Source organism: Scyliorhinus torazame, chromosome 6, assembly GCF_047496885.1.
Source record: "Scyliorhinus torazame isolate Kashiwa2021f chromosome 6, sScyTor2.1, whole genome shotgun sequence".
NCBI classification, from domain to species: domain Eukaryota; kingdom Metazoa; phylum Chordata; class Chondrichthyes; order Carcharhiniformes; family Scyliorhinidae; genus Scyliorhinus; species Scyliorhinus torazame.
This window is the reverse complement of record NC_092712.1, coordinates 107,800,115-107,819,243: the sequence shown is the minus strand read 5'-3', so window position 1 is coordinate 107,819,243 and position 19,129 is coordinate 107,800,115. Positions and strand designations below refer to the sequence as shown.

At 44.8% G+C, this 19,129-nt stretch overlaps 1 protein-coding gene across 1 annotated transcript in view; it reads left to right on the top strand.

Moving 5' to 3' along the window:
• Window positions 1-19,129, top strand: part of itga8 (integrin, alpha 8) — a 328,234-nt gene that overhangs the window by 623 nt on the left and 308,482 nt on the right. Inside the window, exons 3-6 of the mRNA XM_072508666.1 lie at window positions 1,894-1,994; window positions 2,919-3,042; window positions 7,159-7,220; window positions 8,908-8,953. Coding sequence (XP_072364767.1) covers window positions 1,894-1,994; window positions 2,919-3,042; window positions 7,159-7,220; window positions 8,908-8,953 — 333 coding nt within the window. The remainder of the gene's footprint in view (window positions 1-1,893; window positions 1,995-2,918; window positions 3,043-7,158; window positions 7,221-8,907; window positions 8,954-19,129) is intronic.

Sequence of the window (19,129 nt, the reverse complement as noted above, 5' to 3'; positions counted from 1 at the left end):
TAAGTGTGCAGAAGCATCGCCTCTTTCCCCCAGTTCTTTAACCTGCTTCCACCCCCTCCCATCTATGCAAAAAGGAGGACTACAATCGCCTGCTCCCACTTTATTTCCCCTTGACCTCAGACACCTATGAAACCACCACTTAACAGCTATATATAGGACCACATTACAGTTTTAGAAGTGTGCTGTTTAGCTTGGAAAACAACGTCACTTTAATTCCACTTCTTATACTTAATGTTCAATGTAAAGATAGAAGTTGGTGCAGAGTATAGCCATAGCTTTAAACCTTAAAGTGAGCCTTTGTTGACCTTGAGTAACCGAATTTGACAATTTAGGTTATGTCAATTCCAAAACTGACATTAAGCAGAATTACTTCTTTAAACATGTGTGTGTGTGTTGGCCCGCAGCAGTTTAATAACATATTTAATGTTTAGCCCCATGAAATTTAATTTCAGATTAAATGACTTTGAGTTAATTACGCCAAATGAGAATAGATTAATTATTCTTGCCACTGCCGAAGAGTTTGAAATACCTGCTTGGAATTTATATCCACATTTCACAAACTTACCTCTGTGCTTAATAAATAACATCTACATTTTGGATTTGAGTGTGAACCTTTTTAAAATTTATATCAAAGACAAAATATTAGGTAAAATAGCTTCAATTAATGCTTATGAATAAATCCTTGTGTTCCAGTCGTGAGAAATACTAACTTAGAAATATATAAAACTACCAAGAGCCACTGCTCAGTCAGTTTTTAAAAATAAATTCCCAGGTATCTTGTTAAAGATCTGTAAGTCTTGGCAAAGAAATAGCAAAACAGAGCAACTTATGCAGGGATCCATGTCCAAGGAACTGGAAAGGGATGAAATGAAGGGATGGGAGATTGCTCAGTATGATTTCTGATAGTTGTGAAATAGCGGAAGCAAACACACTCTTCAAATTGAATTTAACATCTGTTGACAACTTTTTTATTACGCGTTTGAAGCAAAGCTGCAGATGGGCAGTCAGGCCCTCCTCCTGCTTAACAATTCATAAAGAAGTTCACGGACAGGCAGTGAAATTGGGGAGGGATGAACATGTGGGAAATCAGTTTGCTTCAAAAAGAGAGGGGGGGGTGAAGAACTGTCTGCGTTTTATTAAAGACTGAGAAGCATCATAATTGAGCTGATTTTTTGAACAGATGGTTCCTTTTATGTTGACATCTGCAAAGTATACGTTAAACAAAGTTGGAGAGATGTCTCCGGTTGTGTGTACATATAATTAAATCTTGAACCAGTTTTTACTCCTTTTTTTGCAAAAAAATTAAAGCAATTAGAGAAATCTCTATTCTGTTAGCATGAATTTAATGACATTGAGCTGTCTAACTTATCATTTAACATTTTACTGATCCAAAATTTGTATTAATCATCACAGTGGAGAAAATGATCATGTATTTGTCCATTATAAATTGAGAAACTAAGTTGCATAATAAGAAACATGAGTTATAAACAATACTTATTGAAAAAACTGCATTTTTACATTTTTCTTTAAAATTGTGAGGCTAGATCATACATCATAAAATAACTCAAAAATAACAAAACACTAAATAATTATTGTTTGTGGTTGATCAAGATATACAATTACAAAGTGGTAATACAAATAAAATATAATCACAAGGCAATACTGCAAGATGTTGCCATGATCTAATTGAATGGCGGAGCAGGCTTGATGGGTTGAATGGACTACTCCTGCTTCTCTATCCCCATGTTCTTATGCTCCTAACCTGCAAATGATCTCAGTGAGACAAAATATGAAACATTGTGACTTTATTTCCATATGAATGTTTTGCTGTCTGTAAGGGAAAAGACAATCTCAAAACACAGACATGTGATTTTTTTTTTTGTTAAATATTAGGCAACAGAACCATCAAAGTTAATGGTACAAAGGAACCTGTTGAATTTAAATCCAATCAATGGTTTGGGGCAACAGTCAAATCACATAAAGGAAAGGTTGTGGTAAGTAGTGTGGTATAAGATTCAAGATCTTGATCACTTAGATGTGTTGATATCTTGTACTTATAGGTGGCTATTTTACTAGTTCTTGCTTCTGAAATGTGAGTGGTAAATAGGAATATGTGTTGTATATTGTTGCAGGTTTACATTGTTAACATGTAGCCTGTAATATAAATGCAAATTACCAGAGTTTTGTACAGTTCCCAACTTCTTGTTATTTACCGAATTTCATTTATTTTTTTAATGGGGAATAGTATGCTTTAACTAGCATCCATCAGGCAAATACCCCATGAATCAGCTAGGTAAATACATTAATAATAATAATATTAATTAATTAAACATTGGTGGGATAGAGTGCTGACTGAAACAGCATCAGTCAGCTATGTGATGACTAATTTTAGATAATATTGCTTCTGAAGTGGGATTATATTTATGTAATCAGGTATTTTTATATTCTTAAAGACGGAAAAAAAATGTTTGCAAACATTAACGTTTAACGTTGGTCAGAATTTATAATCTGTATAATACTTGAAAATAACTTGATGGGTGGCACTGTGGCACAGTGGTCAGCACTGTGCCACCTGCGCTGAGGACCCGGGTTTGATCCTGGCCCAGGTCACTGTCCGTGTGGAGTTTGCACATTCTCACTGTGTCTGCGGGGTCTCACCCCCACAATCCAAAAAGATGTACAGGATAGATGGATTGACCAAGCTAAATTGCCCTTTAATTGGAAAAAAAAAAGAATTGGGTACTCTTAAGTTTATAAACAAAAAAGAAAATAACTTGACAGAGAAGTAATAAAAATTACAGCTCAATTATCATGTAACTAAGTCGGAATAGGTGCGCCATTCTTGCATAAGAAATCGCAGATGTATTATAAGAAATTATTGCATGTTTTGGGTTAATTGATACATTTTTCATCAATAGGCTTGTGCCCCTCTGTATCATTGGCGAACCTTTAAATTGACTCAAGAAAAAGACCCAGTTGGCACCTGTTACGTGGCGGTTCATAATTTCAGTGACTACGCAGAATATTCTCCATGTCGTTCTGGTAGGTTGAGTAATTAATACCGAGTGAACATTTCTGTGTAATTTAAAACATTCACTTTCTTTTACTACTTCCTGTAATTTTAATGTGCCTGTTTTCTATGTTTTACCTATTGAAAACGTCAACTGGCCTGTATCTAAAGTTGGGCCATTTGCTAAAAATGTGCAATCATAAATTTGTCAAATAAGTTTCAATGCTGGAAAATACCCTAGAAGAGATGGTGCAATGTGCAGCAGTCTTTAATTTTTAAAAAATCGTAAAATTGTATGGAATTGCATTCTTATGATATAGAACATAGAACGATACAGCGCAGTACAGGCCCTTCGGCCCACGATGTTGCACCGAAACAAAAGCCATCTAACCTACACTATGCCATTATCATCCATATGTTTATCCAATAAACTTTTAAATGCCCTCAATGTTGGCGAGTTCACTACTGTAGCAGGTAGGGCATTCCACGGCCTCACTACTCTTTGCGTAAAGAACCTACCTCTGACCTCTGTCCTATATCTATTACCCCTCAGTTTAAAGCTATGTCCCCTCGTGCCAGCCATTTCCATCCGCGGGAGAAGGCTCTCACTGTCCACCCTATCCAACCCCCTGATCATTTTGTATGCCTCTATTAAGTCTCCTCTTAACCTTCTTCTCTCCAACGAAAACAACCTCAAGTCCATCAGCCTTTCCTCATAATATTTTCCCTCCATACCAGGCAACATCCTGGTAAATCTCCTCTGCACCCGCTCCAAAGCCTCCACGTCCTTCCTATAATGCGGTGACCAGAACTGTACGCAATACTCCAAATGCAGCCGTACCAGAGTTCTGTACAGCTGCAACATGACCTCCTGACTCCGGAACTCAATCCCTCTACCAATAAAGGCCAACACTCCATAGGCCTTCTTCACAACCCTATCAACCTGGGTGGCAACTTTCAGGGATCTATGTACATGGACACCTAGATCCCTCTGCTCATCCACACTTCCAAGAACTTTAGCCAAATATTCCGCATTCCTGTTATTCCTTCCAAAGTGAATCACCTCACACTTCTCTACTTTAAACTCCATTTGCCACCTCTCAGCCCAGCTCTGCAGCTTATCTATATCCCTCTGTAACCTGCTACATCCTTCCACACTATCGACAACACCACCGACTTTAGTATCGTCTGCAAATTTACTCACCCACCCTTCTGCGCCTTCCTCTAGGTCATTGATAAAAATGACAAACAGCAACGGCCCCAGAACAGATCCTTGTGGTACTCCACTTGTGACTGTACTCCATTCTGAACATTTCCCATCAACCACCACCCTCTGTCTTCTTTCAGCTAGCCAATTTCTGATCCACATCTCTAAATCACCCTCAATCCCCAGCCTCCGTATTTTCTGCAATAGCCTACCGTGGGGAACCTTATCAAACGCTTTGCTGAAATCCATATACACCACATCAACTGCTCTACCCTCGTCTACCTGTTCAGTCACCTTCTCAAAGAACTCAATAAGGTTTGTGAGGCATGACCTACCCTTCACAAAGCCATGCTGACTATCCCTGATCATATTATTCCTATCTAGATGATTATAAATCTTGTCTCTTATAATCCCCTCCAAGACTTTACCCACTACAGACGTGAGGTTCACCGGTCTATAGTTGCCGGGGTTGTCTCTGCTCCCCTTTTTGAACAAAGGGACCACATTTGCTATCCTCCAGTCCTCTGGCACTATTCCTGTAGCCAATGATGACATAAAAATCAAAGCCAAAGGTCCAGCAATCTCTTCCCTGGCCTCCCAGAGAATCCTAGGATAAATCCCATCAGGACCCGGGGACTTATCTATTTTCAGCCTGTCCAGAATTGCCAACACCTCTTCCCTACGTACCTCAATGCCATCTATTCTATTAGCCTGGGTCTCAGCATTCTCCTCCACAACATTCTCTTTTTCCTGAGTGAATACTGACGAAAAATATTCATTTAGTATCTTGCCCATCTCTTCAGACTCCACACACAACTTCCCATCCCTGTCCTTGACTGGTCCTACTCTTTCCCTAGTCATTCGCTTATTCCTGACATACCTATAGAAAGCTTTTGGGTTTTCCTTGATCCTACCTGCCAAATACTTCTCATGTCCCCTCCTTGCTCGTCTTAGCTCTCTCTTTAGATCCTTCCTCGCTACCTTGTAACTATCCATCGCCCCAACTGAAACTTCACACCTCATCTTCACATAGGCCTCCTTCTTCCTCTTAACAAGAGATTCCACTTCTTTGGTAAATCACGGTTCCCTCGCTCGACGCCTTCCTCCCTGCCTGACCGGTACATACTTATCCAGAACACGCAGTAGCTGATCCTTGAACAAGCTCCACTTATCCAGTGCGCCCAACACTTGCAGCCTACTTCTCCACCTTATCCCCCCCAAGTCACGTCTAATGGCATCATAATTGCCCTTCCCCCAGCTATAACTCTTGCCCTGCGGTGTATACTTATCCCTTTCCATCATTAACGTAAACGTCACCTAATTGTGGTCACTGTCCCCAAAGTGCTCTCCTACCTCCAAATCCAACACCTGGCCTGGTTCATTACCCAAAACCAAATCCAACGTGGCCTCGCCTCTTGTTGGCCTGTCAACATATTGTGTCAGGAAACCCTCCTGCACACACTGTACAAAAAACGACCCATCTAATGTACTCGAACTATATCTTTTCCAGTCAATATTTGGAAAGTTAAAGTCTCCCATAATAACTACCCTGTTACTTTCGCTCTTATCCAGGATCATCCTCGCCATCCTTTCCTCTACATCCCTAGAACTATTTGGAGGCCTATAGAAGACTCCCAACAGTGTGACCTCTCCTTTCATGTTTCTAACCTCAGCCCATACTACCTCGGAAGATGAGTCCCCATCTTGCATCCTCTCCACCACCGTAATACTGCTCTTGACTAGCAGCGCCACACCTCCCCCTCTTTTGCCTCCTTCTCTGAGCTTACTAAAACACCTAAACCCCGGAACCTGCAACATCCATTCCTGTCCCTGCTCTATCCATGTCTCCGAAATGGCCACAACATCGAAGTCCCAGGTACCAACCCATGCTGCCAGTTCCCCTACCTTATTTTGTATACTCCTGGCATTGAAGTAGACACACTTCAAACCACCTACCTGAACACTGGCCCCCTCCTGCGACGTCAAATCTGTGCACCTGACCTCTATACTCTCATTCTCCCTTACCCTAAAACTACAATCTAGGTTCCCATGCCCCTGCTGCATTAGTTTAAACCCCCCCCAAAGAGCACTATAAAGTAGGGGACTACAATATCTTCAAAATTACAGGCGCTGTATATAAATAATAAATTTGCGAGTGGAATAAAATAAGAAGGCAACATGATTCTGTATGTGTTGAGATAGAATAAATATGTGTTAGTAAACATATAGAATATGTTAATATAATTGGTGATGCAAATGAAGTTGCATTCATTATTAAAGACATTGTAAACATTTTTCAGAAGTTATTCTAAATAAACAAGATTCAAGAAAGGCTGCTTCATCAGAATTGGTGCTGCATGAGTTGGGAAGCCAGATGTGGTGAAACATTTACTCCAATAGCCAATATGGTGGTGGCAAGCGCAAGACAATCTGCTTCCTGTAGGGAGCTGGCCCAGGCCATAGCCACTCTCAATTTAACTCAACAGCTCCTATGTGTTCTTTTTTTCCTCAAATTTAACACTCCTCAACTGCATAGAAATTCCGTGGCTTACCTGATGAAGCTAAACAAGTTTGTAAAAGCTATAGAAGAGTCAAACAGATTTGAAACGATAACTGTTTCTTGCTCCACAGATGTTGCTGGCCCTGCTGAGTTTTTCCAGTATTTTCTGTTTCACCTTTAGGAACCAAATCCTTGATCCTCTAATTCGGGCTCCAAGAAAGCACCAAAAGCAATGTACTAGCCACTGTTATGATCTGGCTAATCATAGGACCAAAGCTGGTCTAAAGCTGCCATGGTCAGATGTCAATAAAAATAGGAATGCATCCTGATGCACCTGTATCCTTTAAGTTTTTTAAGCTGTTAATGTCATATTGTTTGGATAAAAACTAATAAAAACATTTGCGATTTATGAAAGCAACATAAATTTTATATCCATTTCAGGTCTGGAAGATCCTGAAGGTCAAGGTTATTGTCAAGCAGGATTTAGCCTTGATTTTACTCAAGTAAGCTTGTCATTACACTTTATTTTATTTACTGTAGAAAATGTAACAGATATCTTAAATTATATACTGTCTGTGTATGTAGTAAAAGGAAAGACACACTAAGCACATAAGTCAGGAATAGTTCCATCCTGTGCAAGATATATACAAGTGCTTGTGCTAAGAAATGCATCATACCATTTAAATCCTAAGTGAATAGTTTTGTTTTTGGACAATAGTTAAAAATTCAAAGGTCAGTTGAAAGCAACAGAAATAATCTTTGTTGACGTTTCATGGTTATATAATTGGTGGCCTTTCCAATAGTAAAACAATAACAGTGCTTGGATGGGAACAAAACTTGCTGATGAGTCTTGGGTACAAAGAATAAATACTAATATATATATAGATAAAAGAAAATTACTGCGGATGCTGGAATCTGAAATGAAAGAGAAAATGCTGGAAAATCTCAGCAGGCCTGGCAGCATCTGTAGGGAGAGAAGAGAGCTAACGTTTCGAGTCGATGACTCTTTGTAAAAGCTAACAGACAGAGAAAGTGGAAATATATAGATATTGTTAGAACAAATTCCTTGTAAAAAACTGTTTTACTGTTATCACAGTGAAGCATTTACTGTAATGTTGTAAACAAATATCCTATTGGGCAGCATTTGATTAGTAAGATTTCTCTACACAGTGAATTGACAACTATTTAATATCAAGGTGAAGTGGATATCTGATCAAACACTATATACTTGACTCAGAAGCCTTTGGCATGAAGTTTACTGTATTAATAGACAATATTGCACCCAAATCCACTTATTGAGAAGCATGTAAATGATTATTTTAGCCATTTAAAAAAAAAAGTAGTTTAACAATATGAAGTGATAACTATTCAGGTGTTCAGGACAGTTCCTTACCAAATTTTCATTGAGGGAAAAGTATGTAAGTGCAAGTGATTTTAAATTAATTTAAGCACAATAGTTCTAAGGTGATTATGCGTATATAGAAAGCAAGAATGTTATTTTGGTTGGAAAGGAACACCTTAAACGGAGGGTAAAGTAGGAAGTTTATGAGAGTGTGTGAAATCTGTGGGTATGCACCTGCCTGGCCTAAGTAAAACGAGTAGATTGAAAATGGAATCATATACTGCAGATTTTCAATACCCATGAAACTACTGAACATGAAACCTTGAAAATTAGAGCATGTCCAGGCAGCTGTTAGAAAGAAACATTCAGTAGCTTTGATACCTTGGTGTTTTAGATTCAATTGATCCATAGCTCTTTAACATCCTATAAGTCCAGTGTTGCTCATAACCTTTAGAGTAATTTCTGCCAATGTAAACAGAAAATAGACATGATGCTATTATGAAACAGGGTACAAAAATTAGTCTCATCCAGACATCTGGAGGTTTTTTTCTGATATTGTGTGTAAAAGATTATGTTACTGTGCATGTCCCTTGGAACATATTTAACCTACTGTATTATAATAGCATGTCAAACACAATAAACTTTACAGACAGAATCATAATCACTTTCTGCAATTCTTCAGTTAATGATACCCTCGGTGTAGTAAAAGCTTTTTGATATCTTTATACCTTCTTGATAAAGTGTGTCTTTTTAAAAATTCCCAACATGTAGAGAGTAACATTATGTTGATTACAACATTTCATGTTTTGAAACAAAAGTGAATTTACAAAATAATCTGATTTATCTAGGATGGGAATCTGGTGCTTGGAGGACCTGGCAGCTTTTACTGGCAAGGTAAATGAGTGACATCTTTTATAGAATTCCTTCAAAATGGAGAAAGAACAAGTACAGTCGTGCATATGACAGGGTAATTGCAGAACCACAAGGCTGTCATTAGTTTAGCATGGCTGCCAATCATCCAGATTTCAAGGTACTTAGAGGGTGTAATGCGATTTTGACTTTGTTATTTATTGAGGTGGCTGCTTAGTATTGGGCTCTTTATTGTTTTTTTTGTGTCATAAATCAAAAATCACCACGAGGGGGCAAAATGCTGAGCTTCATCCTACAAAGGATAAAATGACAATTGATGTCGAAACGTGGACTCATTTAATGATCCAAACAGTTCTGCTGAGAGTATTTTTTAGAAATCAGTACTATTGATATAGTAGTAGTGCCCTAATACATAGGAACATAGGAATTAGGAGCAGACGTAGGCAATTCAGCTCCTCAAGCCTGCTCCACCATTCAATCAGATCATGGCTGATCTCTCCATGCTCTCAAATCCACCTCCCTACATGTTCCCCATATCCCTTTAATCCGTTTTAAAAGTCAGAAATATATCTATCTCAGACTGTAACCCCCGGATCTGGACACACCCACCATCGAGAACATCTTTATTGCATCTACCCTGTCTATTCCTGTTGGAATTATATAAATTCTATGAGATCCCCGTTCATCCTTCTGAACTACAGCTAACACAATACTAACCGACTCAATTTCACCTCATATGTCAGTCCTGCCAACCCAGGAATCAGCCTGGTAAACCTTCGCTGCACGCCCTCTAGAGCAAGAACATCTTTCCTCAGATAAGGAGACCAAAACTGCGCACAATATTCTAGGTGTGGCAGCAGGACTGCTCCTATACTTGAATCCTCTCACAATGAAGGTCAGATAACATTTGCCTTCTGTACACCTGCTGTACCTGCATGCTTACCTTCAGTGACTAGTGTACGAGAACACCCAGGTCTCGTTGCACATTCCCCTTTCCTAATTTATGGTCATTCAGATAATAGTCTGCCTCACCGTTTTTACTACCAATGTGGAAAACCTCGCATTTATTCAAATTATACTGCATCTACCATTCATTTGCCCCCTGACTCAACATGTCTTGGATTGGGAGTGCTGAATAAGACAATAGGTCTTGGAATAGGGCTCATTCTGACTCACTGAAAGGTGCCAGATAAATTTGGCAGATGGAATCCTTGTGGCTGATGCTGTCTCTGGGCATGGGGGCCACCTGCTCACAGGTTGGCTGGAGCAGGGGGATGGACAGTGGCCACAGTGACAAAGGCAGTTTCTTGCCCTAGAGGGATGAAATGTGCCTGTCAAGGGGCAAGACAGCAGTACCACATCATAGGGTCTATCAATAAACGATTAGCTTCCTTAATATGTCTCAGCAGTAATGCCACAAAGGTTGTGCCTATCAGCATCAATTCTGTTAGTTCCAGCCCCTGGATCGTCTCCTCTCATGGGGGATCTGTGCTCATTTTTCTGCAAGTTGCAGATCAAGCATGTTAAGACAGTAATGCTTCCCATCAGACCATCATGAAGCACATTCATTGGTAATGATCCTAGCCATTTACTGTCCGAGGGTTTAACTCTGTGTGCTCCAAAAGCTTCACCGCTGTGAGGAGTCAGTATGCGCACACGTATCGTAGGTTTTCCCAGGCAATACCTGCCCTGAGGCCCTTCTGCTCAGAATTGGGTTCATACGTATCTGCCAGCTGGGTATTGCATCAGAAGGTCATCAAAGTGCTTCGTGTACTGGATCATGTCCTTCTCATGTCATTTGTGGCTGCTGATCTCCTGAGCGCCCTCCAGCCGTGTCTGCTTGGTATGGCTTGGAAGCCTCCTTTTGCTGCTCTCAGAAAACAAACCATTCCTGTCGGCTCTCGCAGACTCTATCAGAACCTGCAGTAAGGCGTCACTGATAGGGCAGCTCTTCCACAACACGCTGGCCATGTTAACGGTCTCTACTCCTGCGCACTCTGTATTACAGTCTCCCTCATCGATGGTTGACGGAGGCCCTTTATGTGACAGGCTCCCACCTATAGCTCCTGCCGCCTCAGCATGCCCGTTGTCCATAATTGGATGGCGATCACGGAGGTGAGCCACTGATTGGGCACATAGCAGAAAGCTCTGCCGGACTTCACACGATGAACTTAAATAGGGTCAGGTCATAAAAGTGTTCTCAGCATCAGGTTCAAGTTTCTACTTCTCTCTCTACAAATCTACAGATCTCTACAACTTTCTGTTTCTATTTCAAATTTTCTGCATTTTCTTTAGAATTTACAGTGCAGAAGGAGGCCATTCGGCCCATCGGGTCTGCACCGGCCCTTGGGAAGAGCATTCTACTTAAGCCCATACCTCCACCTTATCCCCGTAACCCAGTAACCCCACCTAACCTTTTGGACACTAAGGGGCAATTTAACATGGTCAATCCACTTGACCTGCACATCTTTGGACTGTGGGAGGGAACACCCGGAGGAAACCAACGTAGACACGGGGAGAAAGTGCAAATTCCACACAGACAGTCGTCTGAGGCCAGGATTGAATCCGGGACCCTGGAGCTGTGAGGCAGCAGTGCTAACCACTGTGCCTTTGTATTGAAGCAGTTCCACGTTGGTCCCTCCCATAGTGTAATACATGTCCATGTAAGTTTGGTTTGGGAAATTTGAATAAAACTTTCTTTTGAAAATCCCAAATCGAGTCGTAGTCTGAAGTGAAATTGATGACTCCCAACATATTTAGTCTGTATAATTTGAATTGCTTTTCTAAAATATACACAGTATTCTAAATAACAAATAATTTCCACCGCAGTTTATTTTACTTAAGGATGGTTTAAACAAGTACAGTTTCCAGTAAAAGAAAAGGATGGTCAAGGTCACCATATTTAATTCATACTTGTTTTCAAAACAGTTGCAAAATACACTCTCCATCATTTGAAAACAGCCCAAAAAATACCTTGAGTAAACTGAATGTTGGTGTGATTATGTAACATCAGTTAGCAAATCTTTAATGAATGATCTGGATGCAAGATGGAAGGCATGTTGAATTTACTGTTTATGACTGGACAGAATCCAGGGACAGCCGGGTCTACTCAGCTGAGAGTCCCTCGTTAATGTCTAATCAGCATTTGCTTTACTTTCAGTCATTCCTGTCCCTCATCCACCAATTTCCCTTCTCTTTTTACCTGAATAGTTTCACAGGCAGCTCACTAGGATGGCATCAAAAGGTTCCCTGCTTTTAGGCAGTGAGGCCTATTTTCCAGGGGATATTGCATGTCAGCTTAACTGGATCTTGTCTGCTCTGTTTTCCACATGAACATTTTTCCAATAGAACACACTAAGCCATCAGTGAGAACAGTGACGTGGGTGCAAAATCTGGAGAGAATCGGAAAACGCGATTGCGAATTTTGATTTTCAAGCCCCCTCTCAAGTAAAACATGCCGAGTGAGACCAAGTCCCTCATTTTAATACATTAGCACGTCAGAGGCAAGTTCCTATTCTGGGACTTACTGAATATTCAGTGGGCCATTTACAACAGGTTTACATAAATGTGAACCTGGCAGCTTTAACTCTGAGAGGGATTTTGCCAGGGTGTTAAATGCTCAGGTTGCACAAGAGAGGATGCAGGGTCACTGATAAGTTCAACTTGGGGCCGGGGTGGGGTTCAGTCTCTCAATCTCTGGGGCAGGGGTCACTAGCAGGCCTTACCTTCCCTTCATGTCAGGGCAACACTTTCTGTGAGAGTGCCTGGAGGCTGGCATCGCTTCCCCTGTCCTCCTTGCTGGGCTTGTGCCCAAATCACCGCTGAGGCAGTGCCCTTCCTTAACGGGAGCTAAATACCTCGGGTCAGCACGGGGTGGGGTTCCATGAGAGGCCAAGATATAAGGGCAGAGTGGGGGAAACAGGAATGGGTAGTATTCCTTCCTCATGAGACCTGAAGACCTCCTCATTGGGGGGAGGATGGCTGCAGTGTGATTACAACCCTGCACTCAGGCAGCAGTGTGAGGACAGGTGAGAAAAGTTGCATGGAAGTACAACTCCACTTGTCAGGAATTAGTGTAAGGGTGAATGGCTGTGGCTGATGGAAGGTTGGTTAAGTCTGCAGCCCTTGTGACCTGGGAGAATGAGAATGCTCTCGAGGGATATGTTTGACATTCTAATAGCAGTCTTCACACGAATCAGCTGTGCATCGTCTGCCACAAGAGGCAGCCAGTTGCCTGATCAGCAACCTTACCCTTCCTTGACTAGTCAAATGTGGCAATTAAATTGGGAGAGCTAAATATGAGTGCCACTGATTGAAGCCAAGTTCTATCTCAAAAAACATTTTGTTACAGTTTTGTTTGCACTTCAGCCCCATGCTCCTAATCTCCGGGCACCCAATGCGGAGAGGAGCAGGGAAGGAGAAAGACATCCTTGTGAACCTGCTCGTGGGTCTGGCCAGAATTGCCATGAACAGGTACAGGCAGTGACCGACCAAGGGGGTCGTCCATCCTGGCTGTCTGCCCCTTCTCCGTGGCTTAATTTACAGCCAGGTGCCCCTGGAGAGGGAGCATGTGGTGTCCACAGGCACCATCGCGGTCTTCAATGCCCGGTGGGCTCCTCAGGGTCTGGGGTGCTTTATCGACCCTTTTAATCATATTTTGGTTTGATTGTTTAAGTTTCATTTGCTCTTTGTTTTTTGTTCAAGGCAGCATCCCTTTAACAGGCTATCCCTTTTAATTTGTCCCTCAATTTGTTTAATTTAATTGATTTGGTTTAATTAAAATAGTGGGAGCCAGGTTCTAAACCCTTCAGAAGCATTGGCCCCAGGCATCTAACTCCAAAGTTCATACAAGCATTAACATTACTCAGATAACACTGATGTGTACCCCTGTGCAAGGCGTGATGGTCATGTCTATCGCCACTCACCCCATCCAAGGGCCCTCGTGAGAATGCAGACGCTGGTACTATGCATCCACTCAACTGCCCTTTAACCTAACACCAGGTTTGGAGTGGGAAGGAATGGTTGGGGGTAATGTGCCACTGAGATTCTTGAGGGTCTGCGCTTCATCCAGATGGTTGAGAGGGAAAATTGTGGGGAAGTGGCTATAGTGTGAGAGGGGAGGGTGTGAGGCTTAGTGGCGAGGCACTCACTAAGTGGGAAGCATATGGGTGTGTGTCCCAGTGGAGGGCTGAGGCTCTGTCAGGATTCATCATCGCTCACCTTGGTGTTCTCTTTTCAGTGCATGATTCTGAAGAATCATGGACTAGTTGAGTTGGCTTTTGTACTCCTAGCGATTGAGCAGCAGCAGAGACATCGACATGCCACAGCACGCAGCCAGGACCAGTGCCCTGCAGAGGAGGGTGAGACTGAGCCCGTAGCTGTCCCGGAAGTAGCACCACAGATGGTGCAGCCTTATAGGAGACACTGTCTGACGTCAAACAGCCTACCTGCTGATGCCGGAGCTTCAGTTCTGGAGAAGACTGTACCTGTCCCCAGGATTGGTGGACCACCTTTTTCTTGACCTGCAAGAGCTGGCACCAAATGGATTAGGAGGCCACCAACTTCCCATGGCCCTTTAAAGCTACCATCACTCTGAGCTTCTATGTGAGCGGCTTGTTTCAGGGTAGCAGGGCTGGCCTGTGTGGCAATTGTATAAGGGAGGTGACGGATACCCTTTTTGCGAGGGCCCACATGTATATAAACCTTGACTGGGATCAGGAGGGCCAAGATGCCATGGCCATGGGCTTTGCCCACTTAGCTGGCATGCCCCAGGTGCAGGGTGTGATCGACTAAACCAACGTGCAATCTCCATGGTGTCATGCAGCACCATTCATCAGCTGCCGGGGATTCCACTCCCTCAACATCAAGATTGTTTATGACTTCAGGATGTGCCCAATGCGCACAATGCAGGAGCGTCCATGACATTTACACCTTGGGATATTTTTGAGGGAGAGTAGAGCCTGAATAGTTGGATCCTCGGGGATAAAGCCTGCAATTGATAGTGTTGATGAGTTTCCTTAGGAGTTCTCTCATTGTCCTTTGTAAATTTGCCAGCAGAGCCATATAAGTCATAGAAAAATGGTATTTATGCTGGTTCTCCGCAGTTCTTCTGCCGAAATGATGGCAAATGAACTTGAGAACCTTGTGGAAGTTCACTCCTCATGAGCACGATCCAACAGCCACGCTGCACCTGAAAACATGGCGGAGCATGTCCGACAGAAGCTGGGAGACCTTGCTACTGGGACGTACCCCACTCGCAACACCTCGTGAGATCTAACACGATCTCGCAAGACGTTGCCATGTAAATCCCACCCATTGTGGGCAGAATCACTTTTGAGCAAATCTGCATATTAGAGCGAGATAGCTAGTCTCACTTTAATGTGCAGATTCCCAAGGTAATCAAGGCGTTGGGATTTATCCACTTCGCCTCGGAGGTCTTGGGTATGTGCTGTTCAGCACTGGTCCCCACAAATGGGATCAGACGGAACGGCACTTGTGAGGATCCAGGGGCGAAATTCTCCCCCAACGGCGCGATGTCTGCCGACTGGCGCCAAACACGGCGCCAATCAGACGAGCATCACATCAGCCTAAAGGTGCGGAATGCTCCGCATCTTTGGCAGCCTAGCCCCAACATTGAGGGGCTAGGCCGACGCCGGAGAGATTTCCGCCCCGCCAGCTGGCGGAAATGGCGTTTGTTGCCCCGCCAGCTGGCGTGGAAATGCGGCGCATGTGCGGGAGCGTCAGCGGCCGCTGACAGTTTCCCGGCGCATGTGCGGTAGCGTCAGCGGCTGCTGTCGGTTTCCCACGCATGCGCAGTGGGGAGAGTCTCTTCCGCCTCCGCCATGGTGGAGGCCGTAGTGGAGGCAGAAGGGAAAGAGTGCCCCCACGGCACAGGCCCGCCCGCGGATCGGTGGGCCCCGATCGCGGGCCAGGCCACCGTGGGGGCACCCCCCGGGGTCAGATCGTCCCGCCCCCCCCCCCCCCCCCAGGACCCCGGAGCCCGCCCACGCCGCCTGGTCCCGCCGGTAAATACCAGGTTTGATTTACGCCGGCGGGACAGGCAATTTCTGGGCGGGACTTCGGCCCATCCGGGCCGGAGAATCCAGCGGGGGGGGTCCCGACAACCGGCGCGGCCCGATTCCCGCCCCCGCCCAATCTCCGGTACCGGAGACTTCAGCGGGGGCGGGATTCACGGCGGCCAACGGCCATTCTCCGACCCGGCGGGGGGTCGGAGAATGACGCCCCAGATCTCTGAGGAGTTCCGGCGAGTGGAGCTCCTCTGTATAGAAAAAGGGGCTATTTAACGTGAGTGCCATTGTGTGCCGCTGCGAGCTCCGGGAAACACGCTGCTAAACGTGCTCGCTATGTGACTTTGTTCCCTTTTTAGTTGAATAGCACCCATTATTTTTATGTTTTAATTGGAAAGGCTCTCCATTTTAAAATTAATTTAAATAGTTTCCAAGAAGTAAAGATACAGAGATGCATACATAGAAGATAGGAGCAAGAGGAGGCCTTTTGGCCCTTTGAGCCTGCTCCGCCATTCATCACGATCATGGCTGATCATCCAACTCAATAGCCTAATCCTGCTTTCTCCACACAGCCTTTGAACCCATTCTCCCCAAGTGCTATATCCAGCCGCCTCTTGAATATATTCAAAGTTTTAGCATCAACTACTTCCTGTGGCAATGAATTCCACAGGCTCTCCACTCTTTGTGCGAAGAAATGTTTCCTGGGGCGCGATTCTCCGACCCCCCCGCCGGGTCGGAGAATTGCCGGGGCCTGGCGTGAATCCCGCCCGATCCGCGGGCGGGCCTGTGCCGCGGGGGCACTCTTTTCCTTCCGCCTTCACCACGGTCTCCACCATGGCGGAGGCGGAAGAGACCCCCTCCTTTGCGCATGTGTGGGGATGCCGTGAGCGGCTGCTGACGCTCCCGCGTATGTGCCGCCCGGCAATGTAATTTCCGCGCCAGCTGGCGGGGCACCAAAGGCCTTTCCCGCCAGCTGGCGAGGCTGAAATCAGTCCGGCGCGGGCCTAGCCCCTCAAGGTTAGGGCTGGGCCGCTCAAGATGCGGAGACTTCCGCACCTTTGGGGCGGCGCGATGCCCGACTGATTTGCGCCGTTTTTGGCGCCGGTCGGCGGACATCGCACCGATTACGGAGAATTGGTTTAATCTGAATCCTCATGCTGTGACCCCTGGTTTTGGACACACCCACCATTGATAATATCTTCCCTGCATCTAACCTGTCTAGTCCTATTAGAATTTTATAAGTCTCTACGAGATCCCTCTCATTCTTCTGAACTCCAGCGAGAACAATCCCAACCTAGTCAATCTGTCCTCATATGACAGTCCCGCCATCCCTGGAATCAGTCTGGTAAACCTTCACTGCACTCCCCCGAGAGCAAGAACATCCTTCCTCAGAGGAGACCAAAACTGCACTCAATATTCCGGGTATGGCCTCACCAAGGCCCTGTACAATTGCAACAACACATCCCTGCTTTTATACTCGAAACCTGTCGCAATGAAGGCCAACATACCATTAGCCTTCTTTACTGCCTGCTGCACCTGCATGCTTACCTTCAGCGAATGGTGCACAATGACACCCAGGTCTTGCTGCACACTCCCATCTCCCAATTTACACCCATTCAGGTAGTAATCTGCCTTCCTGTTTTTGCTGTACATACTGGTTATGATTGAATATTAATCTATTGTGTGATGTCTAGGATTGACCCAATGCTGATCGAGTTGCAATTGTACTGAAAGATCCATTTTACTTATTGGAGCAATTTGACGTTAAGTCAAAACGGTAGGGGAAAGTAGCTTCAGATCATGCGCGTTTCATGAATAGGCCGGGAATGTATATGAACATTTGAGGTGTACACATGAGAATCAGTCCAATCAGTGTATGACAACTTAGTTTTTATTGATATTTGAGCAGAAAGAGCATTTTATATATTCAAGAATGCATTGAAGACCTTTAAATGGATGCTTAAAAATTGTCAGGGTAGTCTATGGATCAGTGCAGTATATGCGAGGCATGGTAGCACAGTGGTTAGCACTGTTGCTTCACAGCACCAGATTCGATTCACGCTTGGTACACCGTCTGTGTAGAGTCTGCACGTTATCCCTGAGGGCGATTCTCCGAGCCCCGCTCCGGGTGGGAGAATCGGAGCAACTGCGCCACGGCGCCTCGACGCCGGCGCGCAATTCTCCGAGGTGCGGAGAATCGGCGCAATTTGCGCCGCCGTGTGCGGCGTGGCCACGGGCCGCTGGAATCGGCGAGGCCGCCGATTCTCCAGCCGGCATGGGCCGAGCGGCTGCTCCGACACGACAGAGTCCCGCCGGCGCCGTTCACCCCTGGTCGCTGCCGGCAGGAACTCTGCGGGAACACTCGTGGGGGAGGGGGGCTCCTTCACCAGGGGAGGGGCCTCCGAAGGGGTCTGGCCCGCGATCAGGGCCCACAGATCGGCGGACCATCCTCTCTGTCGGCGTGCCTCCTTTCCTCCACCGGCAATGTGCCCTGCACCATTGTTGTGCGGGGCAGCCTGGGGGAGGACGGCCACTGCGCATGAGCTAGTTGGCGCCTGCCCAACTGCGCAAGCGCGGGACCCAAGGCGCCGCGTATTTTACGCGGCGCCGGGTCTCTGACGCTGTGCTGAGGCCCCGCCCCCGCAAATCACGCCACGCCCCTGCCAGTCCACGGAGGCCCCAGAATAGGAGTCTGGGAAAGGGTGCCGACACCGGAGTAAAACACTCCGGTTTTTACTCCGGCGTCGGCACTTAGACTCCCGTTGGGAGAGTCCCGCCCCCTATGTCTGCGTGGGTTTCCTCCGGGTGCTCCGGTTTCCTCCTGCAAGTCCCAAAAAAGACATATTTGTTAGGTGAATTGGTCATTCTGAATTCTCCGTCTGTGTACCCGAACAGGCGCCGGACTGTGGCGACTAAGAAATGTTCACAGTAACTTCATTGCAGTGTTGATGTAAGCCTACTTTGTGACAATAATAAAGATTATTATTAAATAGATCTTTTAAAATGCTCACTGCAATTTTATTCAAGGTGTCTGATTTACAGCCTTCACAGAAAATGTACCATTCAAAACTCAATCCCCCAAATAACAATTATAGATCCCACAGTTTGGGGAAATAGAATTTGACTTATTCAATCACTCTGAGTCAATTGACCTGTTTACTGTTGGCAGCCA